Source organism: Aspergillus uvarum (genome assembly GCF_003184745.1).
Source record: "Aspergillus uvarum CBS 121591 unplaced genomic scaffold BO82scaffold_60, whole genome shotgun sequence".
Classification (NCBI taxonomy): Eukaryota; Fungi; Ascomycota; class Eurotiomycetes; order Eurotiales; family Aspergillaceae; genus Aspergillus; species Aspergillus uvarum.
The window spans coordinates 186,574-206,613 of NW_020291357.1; the positions used below are offsets into that span (position 1 = coordinate 186,574).

The following is a 20,040-nucleotide window of genomic DNA, read 5'->3' on the forward strand; positions in this document are numbered from 1 at the left end:
TACGAACAGGATAAGGTCACACGGTATAACATCAAGTATTAGATCCAAGTATTACATACTATAGGTCACATAGTAAAACAGATAGACATCAAAAGAAGATAAAGGACTGTTAACTCCACCCAATCCGTCCTACCGATTATAGCCCCGTTTCCTTTGCAATCCCAACCATTAACAGACACCAAAAATAAATCCCAGTATAATTACCATTTCAAACGGTCAAATATTTGCATCTCATCAGCCAACGCCCGGCCATCCGAGAGAGATATCAGATAAGTACTCTGACTGTCATTCTTGAGCATATCGTCATGGCTCATATTGCGTCCCATACGTGTTTTTGTCCTTTGAGAGTCGTGTGTCATTTCCCTTTTACCGTTTCATTTTAGCTTTTGTTTGTTCCTTTGCATTATAACCCGAGGTCTGTATGTCCAAAGCTTTCCGCCGCCTGCCGAAAGAAACACTGGCGGAGCAGTGTGTTGACTCCGTTCGACAGACATACTCGACGCACGCTTAGACCTGCGCCATGCTGGGGCGAGCACCACGGGCGGGACCAGTGCGGCCACGGAGGTTGACACCAGCAGAGCGCGAGCCCATGATCGAGAAGACCAGGGAGACGGTATAGCCGACCCAGGCGAACCAGAGGAATGCGGTGGAGGCCTGAGCCTCCCGGCAGCGCTTTTGGCGGTTGTTCGCACCGTTGGTGATCTCATTGTGGAGAGTGTAGCTCTGTATCATCGCAGAGTTAGCATGTGTTTCACAGTTCCCTGTTATTCTCGGGTGACCTTATGTAGGTGTTGCGGCTCTGTTCATGTGTTACGTACGTTGTTGCTGCAGCTGTGGGATTCCAGCTTGGCGGCTAGAGCAATACCAGCAGTCAAGAAGAAAATCGCGTTGAGGGTATCGATGACGATCAGGAAGATAGGGTGGACTGCCCAGTCGGGGTTTAGCGTTGCGGGGATAGTGTAGAAGAGGGTGAACATCGAGAATGCCGAAACGAACATGGCATAGTTGACGGTGGCAGGGTTGCCTGCGAATGCTTCGGCGATCATGTTACCGATCAAGGCCATGACAAGGAGAGTCCAGAGGAACTATATTCATAGCATCGCGCGGTTAGTCTCGCTGCTGCAGTGCTATTGCACGAAATCCTGATATCGCCAACTATAGAGTGTGCAACATACCTCCCAGAGCCTGAGGCCGAGCGGGATAGCCTTTCCGACCATTTTGAATGGAGTCTAAAGCTGTGAAGGTATAAAAACGGGTGGTATAGATCCTCCGGTTGATCTGATAGGCTAGTTCGTCTTAAAATGGGTGAGACAGCAATAAGGATGCCCCGGGCAACAGTCACTTGAGCTTCGAGAAGATATCGTTCGTGTTTCAGCGGACTTCTGATCCGTCTAATAAAGCTGAGGGTGGATCTTCAGATGGTCGAAGGGGATAGTTGCTTAAGTGCGGAATGTTCGGACGGGCCGACGATGACGATTATGCTGTGTTTGCTACGTCATGCAGGGTAAGTTAGCGGGGAGGGGGAGAAGATCATGAGATGAAATCACCACCACACCCTTCGGTTCAGAATCGCTTATTCAACCACTCCCGAGAAAGTCTCCAACGTCGTTAGGTGTGAAGTAGTATCGATAGTGGGGAGGAGCGAAGGAGGAAAATTCTATACTCTTATGTGCTAAAAAAAAAAAGTCTGTCGACTCAAATGTCTGCCTATACCCAAAAGTCTTGTCCGCAGTTCGGGCGCTTCTGCAGCAGTATAATTAGCTCTCCCTGCATTTTTCAATGGTCACAGATAGCCAGGGCTCACTTACCATTCGACACACCACAGCAAATCGACCGGCAGCTCTTCTGCAGTCAACCGTTGTCAAGCCCATCATATTTTCCGCCCTCATCCGATATGAAACGCTGATGCCGTCACACATGACGGTGTCCAGCTACATCGGTCCAGCTTCGCTTATGATTCGATCCCGATCCCTCTCATGAGCTTCGGGTCTCCATCCCCAGTGGAACTGAAAACTTTAAATGTTGCAGCTATGGACTGGTCCATTGACTTTTCAAGGAGCTAGGTGAGTTCTAGTCCCATGAGTGACGCATGCAGTATTGGAGCACTGATCGCCCTGCCTGGTCAATGACTCGTTGGTCCCGAACTATACCGGAAGGCCCATACTTAAGCTCTCGGGATAGCCACAAACTGTATAGCAGAAAGGCTACCCGGTAGAGATTTGTCCGAGCGGTTTACGGCGGTCAGCGCCAGTGGTAGTCGCAGATTCGATGAGGTCCAGCCCGATCTGGAATCCTTCGATGACTGCAGTGCAAGCGCCGCCGAGTGCTCTGATCGATCACTCCGGTTCTGTGGACTGGTCCCACTAAACTCCTAGTAGCCACACAGGAATATACTCAGTACTAGTGCAAGCGGACTGTATAGCTTTTGAAGATAGATCTTGTCTCTATTGGCATTCACTCCCGTGCTTCATTTGTCGAAATGGCTGATGATCGTCAAGCAAAGCGGGTCAGAGCGTAGGGCGAGACCAGTCCGCTGCCGATTTCCGGTGCTGTAGCATATATACACACTGGTACAAACATGCCATGATAGCAGCTGCAATTAGCACAGGCCTTGCCACGAAAACTCAGATAATCTAGCACTCCGACCTACCACTGTAGCAAAAATCAACAGCATCCTGCCGCAATTCAGCCATTGTGCGGTGTAAGACCCGCAAGGGCTGACAACTCCCACAGAAGAAACAAAAAACCCCCAGATCAGCCGATCATCCTCGAACCGCAAACTATGGAGGGCCAGCCAATCTACAGGAATAGTATCTATCAGTTTAAGGAAAGCTAAGTTGGCTCATCAGACTACTTGCTTGGCAAGATCGACGGCGTTGACGGTAGAAGTTTAGTGAGCAACTCGCCCCGCATAAGGCGCCGAGCGGCAGCGCCTGGACCATCTTGGCTCTCTGCCTGCAACACGTGGGTGCGCACTACTACGTTGTAGCTTCATAGCTTCTGCAGTAATGAAGCAGAGGGCTAAGAATTGAGGCGCCCTTCGTTGTCACCAACAACAATTAGAACCTAGTCATGCTATGGATGTATGTATCGTATATATTCAAATGCGACAGCGAATGACAGTGACTTGAAATCATGCAATAGTCCGAACCCCAACTCTACCAGAGACCCAACCTCTGATTCCGCACCAAACTGCAATGGAACACAAATCGCCCAACCCCAACTGAGGATACACATCGACATCAGAATACTACATTGAAGCAGCAACCAGAAAATACTGAGTATCATCCACCGTGCACCCCACAAACATAACGTATCAGTGAACTGAACCTAGGCAAGCCCTCAAGCCTAGGCACAACCCGGCCGAAACTGCCGCTCACCCCAACCGAGTAAACCCATCCCCATCGCCATCCCCACTACCACGTCGTCAACGGTACACTACCTAAGTATACAACCACTCCTTTAAGGAGGCCCCATAACACCCAACCAGCCAGCCAGCCAGCCCTACAGGCCGTAAATCCAGAGTATGACGTCATCACACCCATCCTGAATCATCCGACACGAGAATCCCGAAACGAAAAGCCGAGCGAGAGAGAAAACAAAGAGTATTTACCTATGCACAGGGGTGGAAAGATCGAAGATTCCGTGGCACTCCCGTTCGTCAATGCCAGAATCGGACTGTACAATCCAGAAAACAGCAAGGATAAAAATAGTAGATATATATAATCCAGACAAACCCCTGCGTAGTTCCATCATTCCATATTCACCCATCCACCAAACCACAAAACAACATCTTAACAAATAACCTGACCCAACCAACCACATACAAACGCCTGACGCTAAGCGACCAACCCCCAACCGCCTCAAGAACACCCCCCCTCCCCAAAAAAATGCCCGCCCTCCCCCCCACCCCCGAAACAACAGCCCAGTTCACCACCGACCTGCGCGACCGCCACCTAATCTACGACTACGCGGCGCAGGACGCCGCGGGCAACCCCGAGAAATGGCGCTACGAGATGTGGTTCTACAACGAGGACCGGATCGTCTACGCCATCCACGGCGGGCCCATGGCCGGGCGCCGCAACTACCAGACCGCCAGCTACCAGTGCATCCGGCCGGGGGAGCTGTGGCAGTGCAACTGGCTCGAGGAGACGGGCACCATCTGCTCGCTGGTGTTCGACATCCCCCGCCGCAAAATCACGACGCTGATCGCGTTCTCCAAGGGGCACTGGGAGCGGAATCACGATGCCAAGGGGGATAAGCGCAACCCCGAGGACTTTCAGCGCTGGCGGGGGCTGGCGCGGGTCGGGTGTCAGACGGATCGGATGCTGCTTAGTGAGCAGGCGGATATTCTGGAGGATTTTCGCGGGCCCGGCGAGTTGGAGGGGATTGAGATGGAGTGGCCTACTTTGTAGGGTCTGAGGGTGCTTGGGGAGCGGGAGGGGTTGGTGTCCGGGGGGCCATGGGATTGGGGTTGAAAGGGGGAAGGTGAAGGTGATTCAAGACAGGTGATTACATATGTACAGTATATGGATCTTGGTGTTGGGAGGTTTGGGAGTTATAGGGTTGCGGGTTCTGATTTCAGTTATCTGACATATTAATGACTCATGTTAATATTGATCATGTGTGCCGCTCAGAGTTCGCTTTTGAATCAATAGCGCCCGCGACTTGGGCTTGACAAGAACCCAACTAAAGATGCAAACCGACACGAGAGTACTCCCTGGACTAGCCGACAAAGGCCCTGTCACACGTAGCCTCAAATATGGGAGCGTCCTACAAGTATGCCGCTCTATTCACGTCATACTCGGCACAAGTACATTTGGTGATGATCTGGTCGTAGCAGAGGCTCGCCGATGAATCTGGCTTACGTTGTCGGCCCCGGAAAAGACAGCCTTTCACTGGTATTTGAAGGCGCAAGCCTCGATACCAATCTGAGACCACTGCCTGTCGGCACGTGTTGTAGACATCCAATATCGCCCAGTATCCCTTTCATAGAATGTTTAGGTCGCAAGGTTCAAGCTTGTCGAGTGAACAGGTGTAAGCTGCCGCGACACTGCCATAAGAATGCCGCGCTGCCGGGCGACCGGACACTGTGCGCAATGGATGACCGTGCGCGGCGGTCATAAATGATAGGGCACAGAGGCCATGATGTTATTTGTATGCCTTGGTGTTGCTAGGCATCAGAACTTGGGGAGAAGGAACCAAGTAACCACATGCAGAGGTCTCATGAGCCGCTACTTGCAGATGAGGAGCCCCCGGAAGAAGGGGCCTGAGTGCAAACAAGCTCCACTTGCACATCACCACTCTGTTGGGGTAGTAGGCCATCGTACGCAGGCGCGCGACTAATGATGGCAACTGCGACCTGCGCAGCTTGCTCATGTGCCGTCATGTTGTCGAGGAACCATGTCCTCCACGGGTTGTTGCTCGACCCGGCGGTCTGGAACGTCGCAGTCTGGTCGGGACCAGTCTCTTGAACGAACGCTGCATATGGGATTAGTTGATAAGATACAGTCAGACAGAGCGGCAGCGATACGTACCCATAGTAGGGATGCCACCAACGTCGAACAGCTGCGGGAAACAACTCGGGAGGTGGGGTCTCTTCAAAAGCATTTGGCTCAATACGGTTTGCAGTGGAAATGTATAGTATTCCCCACTGCTGGTGAGGCCGTAGAGGGCCTCGGTCAACAATGCCTTCAGGTCGGTGGAGCATTGCGGGCCCCAGACGCCATCGCACCCATTGTTGGACCCCGAAGGTGTGCCGGTTAAATTGCCCACCCGCAAGCCGATTTCGGTGGTGTGGTTTCCCATGATGATGGAGTTGTCGATGTTGCCTCCATAGCTGAGCCAGTAACTGACCTTGGTCATGGGCTGTTGACCTTTTCCTCGCGCATTGGCATCGAATCCATAGTAGAGGTTGAGGCTGTCGGTGAAGAGCGGAGGGAATTGAAAAGAGACGGCGGTTTGTGCCAGCGCATCAACACAATTACCACTCCAGAAAGAACAAAACTGAGAAGCTGCAGGGCTGATGATGGTCGCCAGTACTATCCAGAAGGCGAGACAGGGTCGTAACAAAGACCCGATTCCATCAAAGACTGCCATTTGATCTCGTCGACGGTCGGACAACGTCCTCGCAGAAAGAGGTGGCCTAACTACGTCACAAGACCAAGCAGATAATCCGAACAGATGTGGAAAGGGCGACAAGCATGCTCGTAATCAGGTCGACAATCAGAAGTGACGATGCTGACCGACAATGAGATACGCGATGGTTCCGAGGTGAACGCCCCTAAAGCATGCCAGAACTGCGCGCGATGGGTCGAAGTAGCCAGGAAGGGCGATCCAACCAACAATGGAGTTCGGTGTTTTCCGATCGCGAGACTAAGCTGCCTCGTAATTCCTCTATAGTATCCGGTTGCTACCACGTCCTGATGGGCTGGCAATCCAGTCTAGAATCAAAGCCGACCGTGGGGAATTCTCTTTCGCCAGCGCTGAGGAAAAGGAATGAGAGATTAGGTCGGTCGAGGATTGGTCAAGCGACTCGTGACGGATTAATGGGTGCAGGTGAATGAGAGGACTGAGTCAGCTTTGATCGGCCGTTCAAAAGCAACAAACAGACCCTGGCGTCAGAGCCTGCGTTAACCCGAGGAAGGAGGTGAGGAGATGATGAGGGAGACGGACGGGGTGTGGTCCGTCGAAGGGAGGGTTGGTTGTATTTGAGAGAGGGGGGTCCCGTTGTGAAAGGTGGAGGGAGGGTGACAGAGGACAGAGGAAAGAGAATGAGTCGGTATTATTAGATTATTGGATGTAATTAGTTAGTTAGTAGTAGTATCAATGGGCGTAGTCAGGGTGTGACGATATAAGCGGAGGTAGCGTCCGTGGTGATGGGTGGTGAATTTCCCCTTCAGGGCGACTGTTATTCTGACGGTTTGCCCTTGGTCTCCAAGAGAGAGCGTGAGACTTCCACTCTTCCGGACTTGGGTAGGACCGTAGGAGTTACTTAGTTTTAGGGACTGACTCCTCCCTTAGGGGAATCAACTAGTCCCTACTTCGTACTTGCTAGACCACTAAGTACTGCTAGACTAGACTGTTAAGGTGTCTTGCCCGTGAAACAAGGCGTGTGGGCCCCAGATCATGGATTGGCCTCAAGAGGTGCCTGGCTTTCCGGTTGCTCCCTGGCCCTTGGAAGGTATTCTTGGCCGTGGTCGGAGTGGAGACGCTAACTGGATCTAACTGAATCTAACTGAGTCTACTTGATTTAACAGGGTATAAACTGGTCGCGGTCCCCGCATAACTGCACCCAAAGCAGTAATTCTGTAGGGTCATCCCGCCCCAGGGTCACAGCCGATAGCCAGTCACTGAGGGTAAATGGCCACATTTCTCGGCTCTGGCGCCGCTCCCTCAGCCTGTCTTCAGGGGCCAATGAGTTGCCTTATCATCCAGCCACCGCTGCAACAGGGGCTCCGAGCTAGTCAAACTTTTTTTTCCAAATTTCTTTTTCTATTATTTTTGGGGGGTTTGGTACGGACACTGTACTTCGTTTGGATTATAGTATCTCGGACTATCTTCCTCCTCTCTCGCTCTCCCCTTTGGTTATGCTTACTTGACAATATCTATTCAAATAAATGATGATCGGAAATAGTCAAAGCCTTGAAAAGCTATGTTGGAACTCAGTATGATATAAGAGGGGAAGAGTGTAACCCTGAAAATCACCATCGCCTCCGCAACAGGAAAGATAGGATTGCCTGCATCCGGAACTGGTCTGATACCCAAAGCGTTGTGGAATGCCCGTAATTTTGCCGGGCTTGATGATGATGATACAACGATCATTTTTCGGTTTCAGGGTCTCACGGTCTCCAGGCTTAGTGTGGTCTAGTCTATTCTTGTCACGCAGGACCAATTGTGCCTTACTGTTTTGGGTCCAGTACCCTGCCGTAGCGGCCGCCCACCTGTTTAGATCAAATTGATCAAGTTGATCAAATTGTCACATTTTAATCTCAGGTGTGGAAACTGGTGCGAAAGTCTCATTAACACTGTCCTAAGACTCGGTACCACCAAGTTCTATCTGTCTATCCTTCAGTCTCCGACAATTTTACCAATGATCAGAGTCAGACCCGAGCTGGTGGTATTTGATTCCACTCAACCTTAACTTCGTACCACTCACTGTCTCGGTGAGCAGCGATACTGACTTCTGACTTAATGCTATGTTGTCATCCACTTGAAGTAAATTGTATGCACTTGCTGGCCAAGACCAAGGCTCGGCTATCCGCTGGGCTTCGACCTCCGTGTTCACAGCCTTGGAACTTGGACTAGTAAGTTCGTGGCTGCAGACCTTCACTAAACGCATCCAGGGTCTCCCGGAAATATTACTATGAGACAAGTTATTCCGCAGGCAAGTACACCGAGGCTATTCCGTGAGCACATCTGGCTGCAAAATCAAATTTCAGCTATTCTACACAAAACACAGGACCGAAGTGTTGTGTAGATGAATCTTGAAAATGTCTCTGCTGGCAATTTAGACCATAGCAGCTCAGCTAACACGCAGATAGACGGTCGGGATCGTTTCCATCGTTGAGTCACTTTTCGACTATTATGTCAACACAGTGATTTACATCTGCTCGGACCGTAATGTAAATCATCGAGAGTCATGCACTTCGGTACGCAATCAAATGAGAGTTGGTTCGGGCCTGTCAAGAGACACGGTTCATTCGGAAGCGAGCCAGCATTGCGTGGGTCCTCTGTTGTTCTCATCTCCAGGGTGTTCATTCGAAGTTTCTATTACCTGATCAAAGTCTGCGTCTGGTGATTTAGCATTCGTTCCAGCTGTCAAGCAGCGTGCTGGGAAATGTGTCTTTCGCTCTCTTGAACCTTAAATATACGATATCTCGCAGCAGATTTGATGTACAATGGTGCTGCTTGCTTACTCAGAATTGTGTGAGTAGAAATGGAATACATTGTAACTAGTGAGCACATATCCTCTCACAGAAGGTCAGGGGCTCATGATCTTGCAGTATGTCACCAGAATAAGGGCCAGAGGAGGATTTGATCCGCTTGAATTCGTGCTATGGAGCTCTTCAATGCGAATGTCCCCGTCCAGTGTGTTGGAGACAGTATTGTACAGTACATAGTAGATGTGGCCCAGGAAACAGGCCCAACGCACCATTGCTAGTGCTGCTAGCGGCCTGGCGCTCCTCTCGCTAGTGCGGAAATGGTCACAATATGACATTCCAGGCTAGACCTGCTAGCTTGTTGTTGCCACCTGTGAATCTACTCAGGACAACTGATGCTGTTAACCCTTCTGCAGGATCGCTTGTCCGCATCCAGGAGAATCTTTAATCGCGCTGTCTGTAAAAGCTACCGGTCATGCTCAACTCGCGTGTACGACAAAGAGCTGCTGTCCCCTGGAACGTGGTGTGGTCTTGAGGAGACAGGCGATGAGTTCGAGAGTAGGACCCCTACCTCAAAACCCTGAAAGCTTGGCAGAAGTGGGTGAAGGAATTCCCGCCGCTTTCTTAGTGCCTCGTTCATTTTACCAATGATGATGATAACGAGTGGTCCCCGTCGGCGTGCAACGGCAACCTACGGAACCGAATACGAGAATTTCTTTTCAAGCGGAAAAGTCAGTGCTGGACTCACCGTTTGGGGACTGGAAGAGCGATGCTGCGATATGACGTCTACCTGAGTCGGTCGTCGGTCAATAAGCAGTACTCCAAACCCACGCGTATAGCTGCCCTCTACACTTAGTGTGTGCACTGTCAACCAATGTACCCCGTAGAGACCGTCTCTTTCCCCTGGCGATACTGTACTAATTGGAAGAGGGTAATAAGCTGGAAAAAGTGGTCAGGGGAAAGGGGCCCAAATTACCTATACCAGTACCACGTTTCCTCAACATATCGACCCGCAAGTCGCCAGAGTGCTTTCAAGAGAAGTGAAAAAGGTCATCTCCTGGCTGAGACCTCCCGTATGAGGTATGAACTATGAAGTCATGTATTGGATCACCTGTTGTCCAGTGCGTCAGTTCCCAAGGAGGTGCTCGGCTACACAAAGAATGCCGGGTTGCTGCCTAGCGGTCGAACATGGAGCACAGCTGGAAATACCGGAAGTCGAAGGAATGGAAAGGGACTACTGGATTGAAGGAAAGGAGACTCGTAGCCTGGAAGTTGTTGACCGACAGGGTCCCCTTCTGGTTCTTTCCCTATTTCGGGTCTTGGCATGCGGACTCAGGCAGATTAGACCCAGATTAATATCCGATGATGTCCACATCTGCCTCAATCCGAACAACGCGAGGCTTGGGGATTGGTTAGCTCTGTATGAGTGGTTTTGAACCTTGCGTCATTGGCTCAAAACATTGATTCGAGGGCATTGGATGTGTATCGTCCTGTAGGTACAATATGTATCATGGATTGCACTGATTCTTGCCATTCTCTTGATGATAGCTACTTACAGAGTACAAGCCTCGATTTGACGTGTCCATCAACTCATCTCTACCGCTATTGTTTCTTCTTTTCGCCTTATCAAGCCCTTATCAAGACTCTCCCGACCACCCGCGTCTGCTTCCCTCCTTTAATTCCATGATTCATCATGATCTCTGGATAGGAGACCCATTCAGTTCTCCTCATGTAAAGCTGAGACAGGGTCTCGAGATTTCTGCAAAGCCTCTGCGCGGGACTTAAGGATCGACGCAGACTCTTTGATCAACCGAGCCAATCGGCGCATCCTTACCAGCTCGCGGTTTGTGTTGACCTCTGCCACGGCCACAATCTTGCGGATAGTCTCAAGCTCCGCGGCCTCCATGCCGGCCAGTCCGCGAGAGTGAGCCCGGCTCTGCTGCTCGAGGCTTTGCTTACAGTATAAGATTCTACTCACCGCCTTAACCCGCGGCGATGTTTTCGGGATGTGAAAAGTCAGCCATGCAGCGTTCTCCGGCGTAGCGCCCTGATGATCGAAGACCACACCCATGGCCGCCGCCCGCTTGGTGAGCTTCTTCAGACTATGCGCTCCTTGACGGACCGGAGCCACATTCGCGTCCCATTCAAAGCTCGGGAGCAGGCTTCCCTCGACGTTAGGATCTGGCTTCCTAGCCTTCCATGTCTCATAGAGGAGGACCTCTCTAGGCGACATCTGTTCCTTAGCCAGCTTCTCCAAATCTCGCGTGGGTGGCGCGACAAGCTCCAGCCCGGTGAAAAGTGCTAAACTGTTGCCCTGCGTGGCCACTTCGGCGAGGTCTTGTAACTTCTTTAACGTCTCTTTGAGATCATCGGTCGCGGCGGGTACAGGTTGAAATCTCAAGTCTCGGCCCAGTCGCGAGAGTTGTGCTGGATCCATTGTGAAATAAGACGATTGCTTTAACCGTCCCCCTTGTAGATGATTCGTTGGTTTGACTATGTGTTTCAAGGTTTGCAGCTGATGCTTTATTGATTCGGCATCCTTTGGCTAGAGGGAATGTGGTAAGTACCGTATAGGGAACTGATTGCAAGATGTGTAGCGATATGTTCAACATCGAAACCTCGTGGAGAGTACCATGGATGCCTGCGGGTACCAGCTGACATCCTCGCTCTCATCAAGTAAACAGTAAACCACATCAACTTGACTACAAAGACGAGCGCTCAGTAGTGTATGTTACAAATCAAGCTCGAACCGGTCACGTGCAAGGCCATTGTTGACAGTGAAGCATTACCACAGTCTAGGATTCACCTAATTGCGCATCTGAGCCTTAGAAGAGGATGAAAGTCAGTAACCTCATTTTGCATGCACTTCCTGCATCTTAATGTTAAGATAATACTCCTCAGGCGCCAACGGTGCTTACAGTCAGTGCAGCCACAACCCGCACCACCCACTATTACAACCTCACCTACCACCACCTTAATGGAGACCCGAGCACAAATACACTATACGCCAAGCACGGCACTCAGCTCTCAATTAGCCTATAAACCAACCGCGCCAGCCTGTACCCCCCAGTACTGTCAGTCACCACAGCCCGCCGGGTATACAACCTTTCCCCATGTATCATCTCAAATCCCCAAACCTACACCCCACAACCATTAGCCAACAGCCTTGCGCCCCATCTTCTTCCCAACGCAGAACAGTATCTTCAGAGTAAAAGGGAACATACATACCTGCTCAGAACACCACCCTCCATCCTTCTTCTTATCAAATACATGCCCCCAGATCCCCTCCCCAGACCCCCTCCCTTCTTCCCCAAACAACCCCCTAACCACAGGCTCCTCCACAAGGAACCCTTCCGAGTGCGTGCATCCATCAAGCTCCACCTCCCCCCTCAAGAACCTCCTCACAACATCCCCATCATCTTTCAGCAGACTCTGCACCTCCACCGCAGGCCTAACCACCCCATCCTCACCACCACCAGCACTTCCCCCTACCTCCGTTAAGGTAGGTACCGAGGTGTCCCCCCTAATATACCGATTCCGACACACAATCCCCCCAAACAGAAAATTCTCTTGCTCGTAAACCTCCCAGTCGAAGTGCCGGATATCCGGTGGCGGGTTGGCGGCCTTGCTGCTGGTTTGGCGGGCGGTAAGCTGGGTTTGGGGGGGGCCACCGCTTGCGTTGGTATCGGTGTGGTGGGCGATTTGGATGGTGAGGGGGGTGAAGAGGATGGTCTTGCGGAGGAGCCAGGGGATGCCTTGCTTTTTCCCCGTAGGCCCCCGTAGGCCCCCGTAGGGGCCGTAGGGTTAGGGTTCAGTTTCTGTCCTCTAGAACTGTAGTTTGACGCCTGTGGCTTTGCTTTGGGAGATTGAGTCAAGGGCAATGCGTACTAGTTCGAGGATTGGGTCCAGGTCGCTGGAGAGGGATTTGTCCTGGTTGCTCGGTCCTCTCCCCCGTGCTCTCCGTGGAGGGTTCGGGGGAGATGGGTGGTTAGTTTTGTGGGTTGATGTCTGGTTAAGGAGGGGGAGGAAAAGGGAATATGTGGGAGCACTTGCTAGGGTCCAGCTGCCGGTCAGGTTGTCGATTGTTGGGGACATTTGGGCTCTGCGTTTTAGGTGGTGTGGGCTTGGGTTTTGGTGGGTGGGTCCGGTTGGTCTTGTGAAGTTGATGGGGAGGAGGGGTGGTTTATAGTGAGGATGGGTGACGGGATGCGAGTCTGAGTGGGTGTACTGTACGGTACTACTGTTTATCATACTGAAATGAACGGGGTGGGTGGGTGTTACACAAGTGGTTCTGCTTTGTGGTCCGCTGTCCGTTGCTATACTCCGGACTCCGATTGAAAATTGAGCTGCTGTTTCTGGGGTTGATGTGCTGCATGGGTGAGTGAGGTGAGGGGAGTGTGAGGGGAGGTGTAAGGGAGGTGTGAGGGGGATATGAGGGCAGATTGAGGCTGGATTGACTTGATGGTAAGGCAGACAGCTTATACTTTGTATACATCAGGGCTCAGCTCAGTGACACAGGCTGAATTGAGTAGCAGGTCAGGTTAAATGGAACTTCTCGATGAAGGTGATCGTGAAGAATGACTCAAGTTTATCAATATTGTACAGAATGTCTCGGGTGTAACAGACAGTAATCGTTTCCTAGTATACACAGCACTTTTTCCATGTGCCTCCCGTGTTCTTTTCCCTGCCAAAAACGTGCTCAAATATGCTGGTGTGAAGATGTGAGATGGTGATCAACAGCAGTAGTAGTCAATCAGAGTGAGGAAAGAATAATCATGTGGGAGAGTGTCCTGGTGATATCAGTAAGAAAATAGAAACAGAAACCCAAACGCCATAGCTCCACGCTGGAATGTCGAAAATATGTTTCTTCGAAGCGAATTGTCTTCACCCAACACTCAAACGCTTCGACGTCAATGTTCATCATCTTCCCCGTTGCCCCTGAGCCAAACGCGCTTCCACGGACCCTCCGGCCCGACAATGGCTTCCCGGTCCTGGCGCATGCCCTCAAGGACAGCGACAATACCACCGCTGCGCAAACGTTCTAGGACGACATTCATGCCCTGTTTACTCTTGAGGATAGCGTCCCGGGTACGATTCAAACCGATCAGCTCAATCGTGCGCTGGATGCCGGCCGTGGAGAGTGACGTGAAGAAGCCTCTCTTGGGAGCCTCATCCTCGATCTCGACCACTTGGTCACCGGCTTCTGCCTTCCTCCGGCCTAGTAACTTTGCTTGTCCGAATCGAGAGTGGAACGTGACCGTTGTCTTCACTGTTGTCTGCTCGCTCAATTTGCCGTCGAGGTGAAGCCCTTGAAGTCGGTCGAGAGCCCCCTCGAGCGGCTGGCGTTGGTAGAATTGCTTCTCCACCACACTCAGGATCCCAGTCCACTCCATGTTGCGCGACTCAGTCCTCATCCAGCCTTCATTGGCGTCAACGACGGTCGTTTCGAGGATGTAGCTCTGCCCGGAACTGTCCGAGCCGCCCATTCCCTTTGGCAGCAACTTCAGAATCCCCGACGGAACCTTAGACTTCTTGAGGTGCAAGCGAATGGTGTGGAGGCGTTTCGTGTCCGGGTCGACGTAACGGTCAATGACATCAGTGGTTAGAACATGGCGAGAGTACGGGTTAGGATAGCGGAGGAAGTAAGCCAGCGACACGGCTGGGAAGGAGTAGTCGTATGTAGAGACATTCTCGAAGAATTTCATTCTTGCAGCTGCTGATGCATACAGACGAATTGATTGGGAGATGGACAGACGGACAAATGGATGGTGGATTGAATCTGAGAGATGATATGATAAGTTCGACTGATGGATGGGATGGATTTATGGGATTGTGAATTAGTTGGGAGTTGGGCTGGGGGTGGCGTTGTGCTTGTGGGAGAGACTGCTTGTTAAGTTCAAACGCAGTCAGTAAGGTTTTGGGGATGATCAGCTCTCCGTTCTGCTCAATCACCTTTCTCAGTGGCCGGACAAAACCGCCCGAACCTCCGGGACTGGGAAGAATTTCTGTCAGCTTCTCAGCTAAGCCTCTTTGAGAATGCGGGGATGCTGACTCATCTGCTTGCGCATCGCCAATCGTTGCATCATCTGATTCTCCCACCTTGCTCGGCCAATCACACGCCCGGTGCTGGTATATTGCGACTACGCGATTTGCCTATGGAAATGGCGAGACTTACACCCTCAGCGTCTCAAGCTGCATCAATGTTCTACACCATCAGATGCCAGGTGTTGATTGGGAGACACGTTTAACACGCTCATACGACTGGTGCAGCGGCTGACGTCAATTGCCGACTCCTTATTGGATGCATGGGCTGCATCAATACCTACTAGTACCTCGTTTGATCCAAATGTATATACCTCCTGGGAGGTTATGCTGTACTGAAAGCCGCTGGCGCTGTGACCCATCTACTTCCCCTCTTCAACTGTGTATGATGCCTTCCTTGACCCAAGGTACTGACCACTCGAAAGATTAGCTAGGATGGCTGCACTCTAGCGGAACATGGAAACGGTACTGTTTGCAGTTACTTGGATAGAGCACTTGAGTTTCACCCCTGCAACTATTCTGCCCATACGGAGATAATCTTGACGATTGTGTGATTCTAGCATTGGCCATCACCGGGTCCGTTCAAGACAATTCTACCACGGATGAAGCCCCGGACACCGTTACTGAGCCAACACTCTTCGCCATCGATCAATTCAGCAGCTTCGATGATCTGCTCGGCACAGAATCCTTCAGCTAACGCATATTGCCTTGTTGTACCTGCATTACCACCACTCGAGAGGGGAGGCGTGACCCAGCCTGGCTCCGTATCACTTTCTAGGCTCTCACCCTTACTTGTAGGTCGCCTGCGCCGGAAGTAGGGTGTGGTGATGCTCCCTTCCATAACTTGACCCTCGGGGTTTACAAGCAGCACCTCCGCCTCGTCTAATGGGGACATGATCCCCGCTCTGACCCGTGCAGCATTGTAGAAATCACGAGCGGTAGTCTTGTGCCTCGTGAACGCGGATGGAGTTATACACCCTGTATCCACGTAAATATTCCATAGGTTTGAATGTGCATGATCTCGATTGGGGATAAGCATGTTCAATGGGTCAATCGATGCTGTCGGGTTGACCTCGACAGTACAAGCTCCGGTGCGGTCAATGACGATCCGGATGCGCCAAGGTTTCGTCTTGTCCAAGATGTGAGTATCAAGGTATCGAGAAAATTGACTGAGGTCATTTCGTAGAAATAACAGAGCCTCCTTCCAACCGAAGCATTCTGCCGCATTACGAAGCCGTGCCTGATGGTAGGGAAGCAGGTAGTATGGCGTGCTGGAAGGGTGAAAAGTGGTGTTCGCGGCGTTCTTGGTGCTCAAATCTCGAAGCGCAGGATCATAGCGCAGAGACGAGATGATTTGGAAGTCCTCTTCCAGCGAGGCGGAAGCCATTGACTGCATCCCTGGGGTGACCTGATCGATCGCGTAGTCTACCACTTCCGCCAGATCCTGCACTGTTAGTAGCTTTGGCTAAGAACAGAGGTTCAGTGTTGCTCTGAGTAAATGTGTTCAGCACAGCGCACAATCAGTGTCTGATGAGACCAGGAACTCTCCTGGGAGGAATTTGCGCTTGATCAAGGAAGAAGAGAATGACGAAGATGCGGTGGTGGAGCGAACCAGAAGCTGACGGAGCATCCCCTTGCCGCGAGCGTGATTGGCCCATAGGAGCTCGGGAAGCCCGCTGCGTCGCCGGAACATCGCAACGCATAACTTTTCAAACCGCATCATCTCTCTCTCTCTCTCCTCGCTCTTTTCCATCTCCACCCCCCTCCCCAACGAAGCAAAGCAGTCATCCTGCCGACGAGCTCTTTCCCTACACCCAGGACGGTTCGTCTCTCTCGCTACTGACTCTTATCTGACCGCTGTCTCCAGCGCTAACTTCGCCTTCCCAGAATTATAGATAAAAAGAGACCAGACTAAGATAACGGGTTCCTCTGCCGGGTCATCATGTCGAGCGCATCACCATTGCCCCAGCCAACAAAGAACGTGGTTCTCGACACCACTTCCCTCCCCGCCTCTTCCTCAGCATCGGTATGGGATCGCATCTCAAAATGGGTGTCGGAGAACAAGGCTCTGGTCTACACCATCGCCGGTGTCGCCGTGGTTGTAACTAGCGCGGGTGTCGTCTACTACCTCTCCGATTCCGGTCGCCCTACCACCACTGCCGCCCCCACAGAAAAGAAGAAGAGCAAGAACCAGAGACGGAAGGAGAAGAAGAAGGCCGAGGAGGAAAAGAAGGCCAAGGCTGCCTCTGTCCAGGAGGGTATGTCTAGTCCATTTACATCCTCCGATCTCGGTCGACCGTCGAAGTTCGGGCTAATGATGATCTCCCAGAGCCAGCCGCAAAGAAGGCAGAAGAGCCTTCCGATGAGATCCCTGAGGTTGACGAGACTACTGTTGAGCAGTTGTCTGAGGAGGTGCGCGATTACCCTTTGTGCTAGGTAAAGGCTGAATAGTCTTGCTGATTGTACCCCCCTCAAATTTACAGACAAGAAAGGCCTACGCTGCCAAGCTGAAGGCTGCCGGAAACAAGGCCTATGGTTCCAAGGACTACAACCGGGCCATCGAACTGTACGGCAAGGCCATCATTTGCAAGCCCGACCCTGTCTTCTACTCCAACCGTGCTGCCTGCTACAACGTTTTGTCCGAGTGGGGGAAGGTCGTCGAGGACACCAGCGCCGCTCTCGCCATGGACAGCGAATACGTCAAGGCCCTAAACCGCCGCGCCATTGCATATGAGCACCTCGAGCAGTACAGCGAGGCTCTTCTCGACTTCACCGCCAGCTGCATTATCGACGGTTTCTCCAACGAGATCAGCCGCGTCGCCCTCGAGAGACTCCTGAAGAAGGTTGCTGAGAAGAAGGGCAAGGATATCCTCGAGGCCAAGGGCAAGAAGCTGCCAAGCCCCACTTTCGTGTCCAACTACCTTCAGAGCTTCCGCCCCAGGCCTCTTCCGGAAGGTCTCGACGAGTCCGCCGACCTGAGCGAGGAGTCTGGTAAGGGCCTTCTTCGCAAGGGTCTGATTGCGATGGCCAATAAGACTGGGGATGGCTACGAGGAGGCTGCTACGTCCTTTGAGAAGGCCCTCGAGGTTGGCGATCTCGGCGACTTCGAAGCCTTGGCCCTTAATATGAGAGCTACTTTCACCTACCTGGTTGGCAACGCCCAGGCTGCGCTGTTGGACCTCAACAAAAGTGTTGAGTTGCAGCCCTCTCTGGTGCAGAGCTATATCAAGCGTGCCAGCTTGCACCTGGAACTCGGTACGTGATTACAACGAATGCTTTCCCTCCTTGCACGTCTAATAACGTTATACAGGAAACAAAGATGCTGCCGCCGATGACTTCGAACTTGCCATTACCCACAACAAGGACGACCCTGATATCTACTACCACCGCGCCCAGCTCCACTTCATCCTTGGTGAGTTCGCCGAGGCCGCTAAGGATTACCAAAAGTCCATCGATCTCGACCGTACCTTTATCTACTCGCACATCCAGCTTGGTGTCACTCAGTATAAGATGGGATCTGTCGCTTCCGCCATGGCCACCTTCCGCAGATCCGTGAAGAACTTCGAGGATGTTCCCGACGTCTACAACTACTACGGTGAACTTCTCCTTGACCAGCAGAACTTCCAAGAGGCCATCGAGAAGTTCGACAAGGCCGTCGAGATGGAGAAGCAGAGCAAGCCCATGGGCATCAATGTCCTGCCTCTCATCAACAAGGCTCTTGCGCTGTTCCAGTGGAAGCATGACTTCCAGGAGGCCGAGAACCTCTGCCAGAAAGCCCTGATTAGTAAGTGTCACGATAAGCCATAATACGCTGCGCCCACTTTGATACTAATTCCATGACAGTCGATCCTGAGTGCGACATTGCCGTGGGTACCATGGCTCAGCTGCTTCTGCAGCAGGGCAAGGTCTCCCAAGCCCTCAAGTACTTCGAGCGCGCTGCCGAACTCGCTCGTACGGAGGCCGAGATCATCAACGCCATCTCCTACGCTGAGGCCACTCGCACGCAGCTGGAGGTGCAAGAGAAGTATCCCCAACTTGCTGCCCGTTTGCAGGGCATGAGTGCCGGAGGTGGCTTCGGCGCTCCCGGTTTGTAAACCCGATCTATTATTTGATCTCGACTTAATCGTCCTCCTCCACCTCCCGCCACCGTCGTTATCATCTCTTTCCGACTCACCGAGTGTTGTAGGCAATATCCGTGCCTGGTTGTGTCATCTTCTACCCTGGTTTTTTGAGGGTGTTTTTAGGGCGCCTGGACCACTCATCCACTGTGTGTATTTATTCTACGGCTTGTGTTAATCTCTCTCCCCACTGATATACTGTGTATGGATCTCTTTTGTTTGGTGCTGCGTTTCCTTACTTCTGCACTCGTGTGTCATTAAAGGATATTCCTCGTATCGAGGCGGGTTTCCTCTTCCCTATGAATGTCTGGTTGCGCCCCGGGCTCTTTTGTCAAGAAAGAATGGCCCGAAAGATGCCGTGCTTTGAAACGTTCTGGAGTGGGGTAAACCTGGTATGGCTGCGTGTCGATACTGCGGCTGGACGACTGTCGTAAGGGAGGCGGATGAGAAGTGTACGACAATGTATTATAGTACTGTGAAAGAGGCAGGAGCAGCAGCAGAAAGAAGAAGATGAAGAAAAGGAAGCAGGATGGTTACTTGTTATGTTATTCTTCTTATCTTTGTAATTCGTAACAGGTCGAAGGGATAGTTGGTCTGCAAGATAGTCTGTAGAGGGGGCCACGCACTGCTGATTTTACATACGAGGGCCTGACCTGCGGGTGCCTCCTTAGACCAAGGTCTTGTAAACTTGAAGCGCCCTTACCGGGCCCAGTAGGGCCTGTGTATTTATGCCTTTTTAAGCATTTTGAACAGAGGTGCTGCGTGAGGCCTCGCTCGGTCGCGTGCTTGTAGAGGTGCCGTGAGATCTTGCTTACTTGACTATAAGTTATGACTAAGAATAATTAGTGATATATCCTTATATAAGGAGTTAGCACTTACTCGATATTGTATAAGTTTCTTATGGGCCGTTGATGTTTGGATAAGGAACGCGCTCTGTGAGAGTGCTGGTGGTATACACGGCCGTTTCGGAAGTGCGTGGCACCCTAAGAGGTAAGTAA

General features: G+C 51.7%; 8 protein-coding genes across 8 annotated transcripts; 2 read left to right on the forward strand and 6 right to left on the reverse strand.

Moving 5' to 3' along the window:
• Positions 1 to 18: 18 nt before the first annotated feature.
• BO82DRAFT_386160 (MARVEL domain-containing protein) lies at positions 19 to 1,658 on the reverse strand. Its single transcript, XM_025638234.1, has 3 exons — positions 1,176 to 1,658; positions 819 to 1,085; positions 19 to 723 (listed from the first exon to the last, which is right to left on the reverse strand). Exons 1-3 carry the CDS (start codon positions 1,215 to 1,217, stop codon positions 508 to 510), a joined length of 525 nt encoding a protein of 174 aa, XP_025488296.1. The 5' UTR covers positions 1,218 to 1,658; the 3' UTR covers positions 19 to 507.
• A 2,122-nt stretch (positions 1,659 to 3,780) lies between these two features.
• BO82DRAFT_343531 (uncharacterized protein) lies at positions 3,781 to 4,415 on the forward strand (the record flags this gene model as incomplete). Its single annotated transcript, XM_025633626.1, has 1 exon — positions 3,781 to 4,415. The coding sequence occupies exon 1, from the start codon at positions 3,891 to 3,893 to the stop codon at positions 4,413 to 4,415; it is 525 nt and encodes a 174-aa protein (XP_025488297.1). The 5' UTR covers positions 3,781 to 3,890.
• Positions 4,416 to 5,175: 760 nt separating this feature from the next.
• BO82DRAFT_168006 (uncharacterized protein) lies at positions 5,176 to 6,194 on the reverse strand. Its single transcript, XM_025630319.1, has 2 exons — positions 5,538 to 6,194; positions 5,176 to 5,481 (listed from the first exon to the last, which is right to left on the reverse strand). Exons 1-2 carry the CDS (start codon positions 6,097 to 6,099, stop codon positions 5,225 to 5,227), a joined length of 819 nt encoding a protein of 272 aa, XP_025488298.1. The 5' UTR covers positions 6,100 to 6,194; the 3' UTR covers positions 5,176 to 5,224.
• A 4,255-nt stretch (positions 6,195 to 10,449) lies between these two features.
• Positions 10,450 to 11,340, reverse strand: BO82DRAFT_357691 (uncharacterized protein). The gene has a single exon (XM_025636083.1). It carries the CDS (start codon positions 11,317 to 11,319, stop codon positions 10,600 to 10,602), a length of 720 nt encoding a protein of 239 aa, XP_025488299.1. The 5' UTR covers positions 11,320 to 11,340; the 3' UTR covers positions 10,450 to 10,599.
• Positions 11,341 to 11,902: 562 nt separating this feature from the next.
• On the reverse strand, positions 11,903 to 12,982 carry BO82DRAFT_343540 (uncharacterized protein; the record flags this gene model as incomplete). The annotated part of the gene is made up of 3 exons (XM_025633627.1): positions 12,771 to 12,982; positions 12,111 to 12,641; positions 11,903 to 12,019 (listed from the first exon to the last, which is right to left on the reverse strand). Exons 1-3 carry the CDS (start codon positions 12,975 to 12,977, stop codon positions 11,903 to 11,905), a joined length of 855 nt encoding a protein of 284 aa, XP_025488300.1. The 5' UTR covers positions 12,978 to 12,982.
• Positions 12,983 to 13,445: 463 nt separating this feature from the next.
• Positions 13,446 to 14,599, reverse strand: BO82DRAFT_357693 (MSF1 domain protein). The gene has a single exon (XM_025636084.1). The coding sequence runs from the start codon at positions 14,585 to 14,587 to the stop codon at positions 13,793 to 13,795; it is 795 nt and encodes a 264-aa protein (XP_025488301.1). The 5' UTR covers positions 14,588 to 14,599; the 3' UTR covers positions 13,446 to 13,792.
• A 599-nt stretch (positions 14,600 to 15,198) lies between these two features.
• On the reverse strand, positions 15,199 to 16,489 carry BO82DRAFT_357694 (aminodeoxychorismate lyase). Its single transcript, XM_025636085.1, has one exon. The coding sequence runs from the start codon at positions 16,309 to 16,311 to the stop codon at positions 15,481 to 15,483; it is 831 nt and encodes a 276-aa protein (XP_025488302.1). The 5' UTR covers positions 16,312 to 16,489; the 3' UTR covers positions 15,199 to 15,480.
• A 377-nt stretch (positions 16,490 to 16,866) lies between these two features.
• On the forward strand, positions 16,867 to 19,018 carry tom70 (putative mitochondrial outer membrane translocase receptor (TOM70); the record flags this gene model as incomplete). The annotated part of the gene is made up of 5 exons (XM_025631756.1): positions 16,867 to 17,182; positions 17,254 to 17,336; positions 17,408 to 18,179; positions 18,235 to 18,708; positions 18,768 to 19,018. The coding sequence occupies 5 exons, from the start codon at positions 16,867 to 16,869 to the stop codon at positions 19,016 to 19,018; spliced, it is 1,896 nt and encodes a 631-aa protein (XP_025488303.1).
• Positions 19,019 to 20,040: the final 1,022 nt, after the last annotated feature.

Excerpts from the sequence above, each read along its gene's own strand:
- BO82DRAFT_386160 (XM_025638234.1), bottom strand. The coding sequence starts at position 1,217 with ATGGTCGGAAAGGCTATCCCGCTCGGCCTCAGGCTCTGGGAG. Across the intron at positions 1,086-1,175 it reads TCGGCCTCAGGCTCTGGGAG|TTCCTCTGGACTCTCCTTGT; the intron begins GTATGTTGCACA and ends CTATGAATATAG. Across the intron at positions 724-818 it reads CCCACAGCTGCAGCAACAAC|AGCTACACTCTCCACAATGA; the intron begins GTACGTAACACA and ends GCGATGATACAG.
- BO82DRAFT_357691 (XM_025636083.1), bottom strand. The coding sequence starts at position 11,319 with ATGGATCCAGCACAACTCTCGCGACTGGGCCGAGACTTGAGATTTCAA.
- BO82DRAFT_357694 (XM_025636085.1), bottom strand. The coding sequence starts at position 16,311 with ATGGCTTCCGCCTCGCTGGAAGAGGACTTCCAAATCATCTCGTCTCTG.
- BO82DRAFT_357693 (XM_025636084.1), bottom strand. The coding sequence starts at position 14,587 with ATGAAATTCTTCGAGAATGTCTCTACATACGACTACTCCTTCCCAGCC.
- BO82DRAFT_168006 (XM_025630319.1), bottom strand. The coding sequence starts at position 6,099 with ATGGCAGTCTTTGATGGAATCGGGTCTTTGTTACGACCCTGTCTCGCC. Across the intron at positions 5,482-5,537 it reads TGGTGGCATCCCTACTATGG|CGTTCGTTCAAGAGACTGGT; the intron begins GTACGTATCGCT and ends TCCCATATGCAG.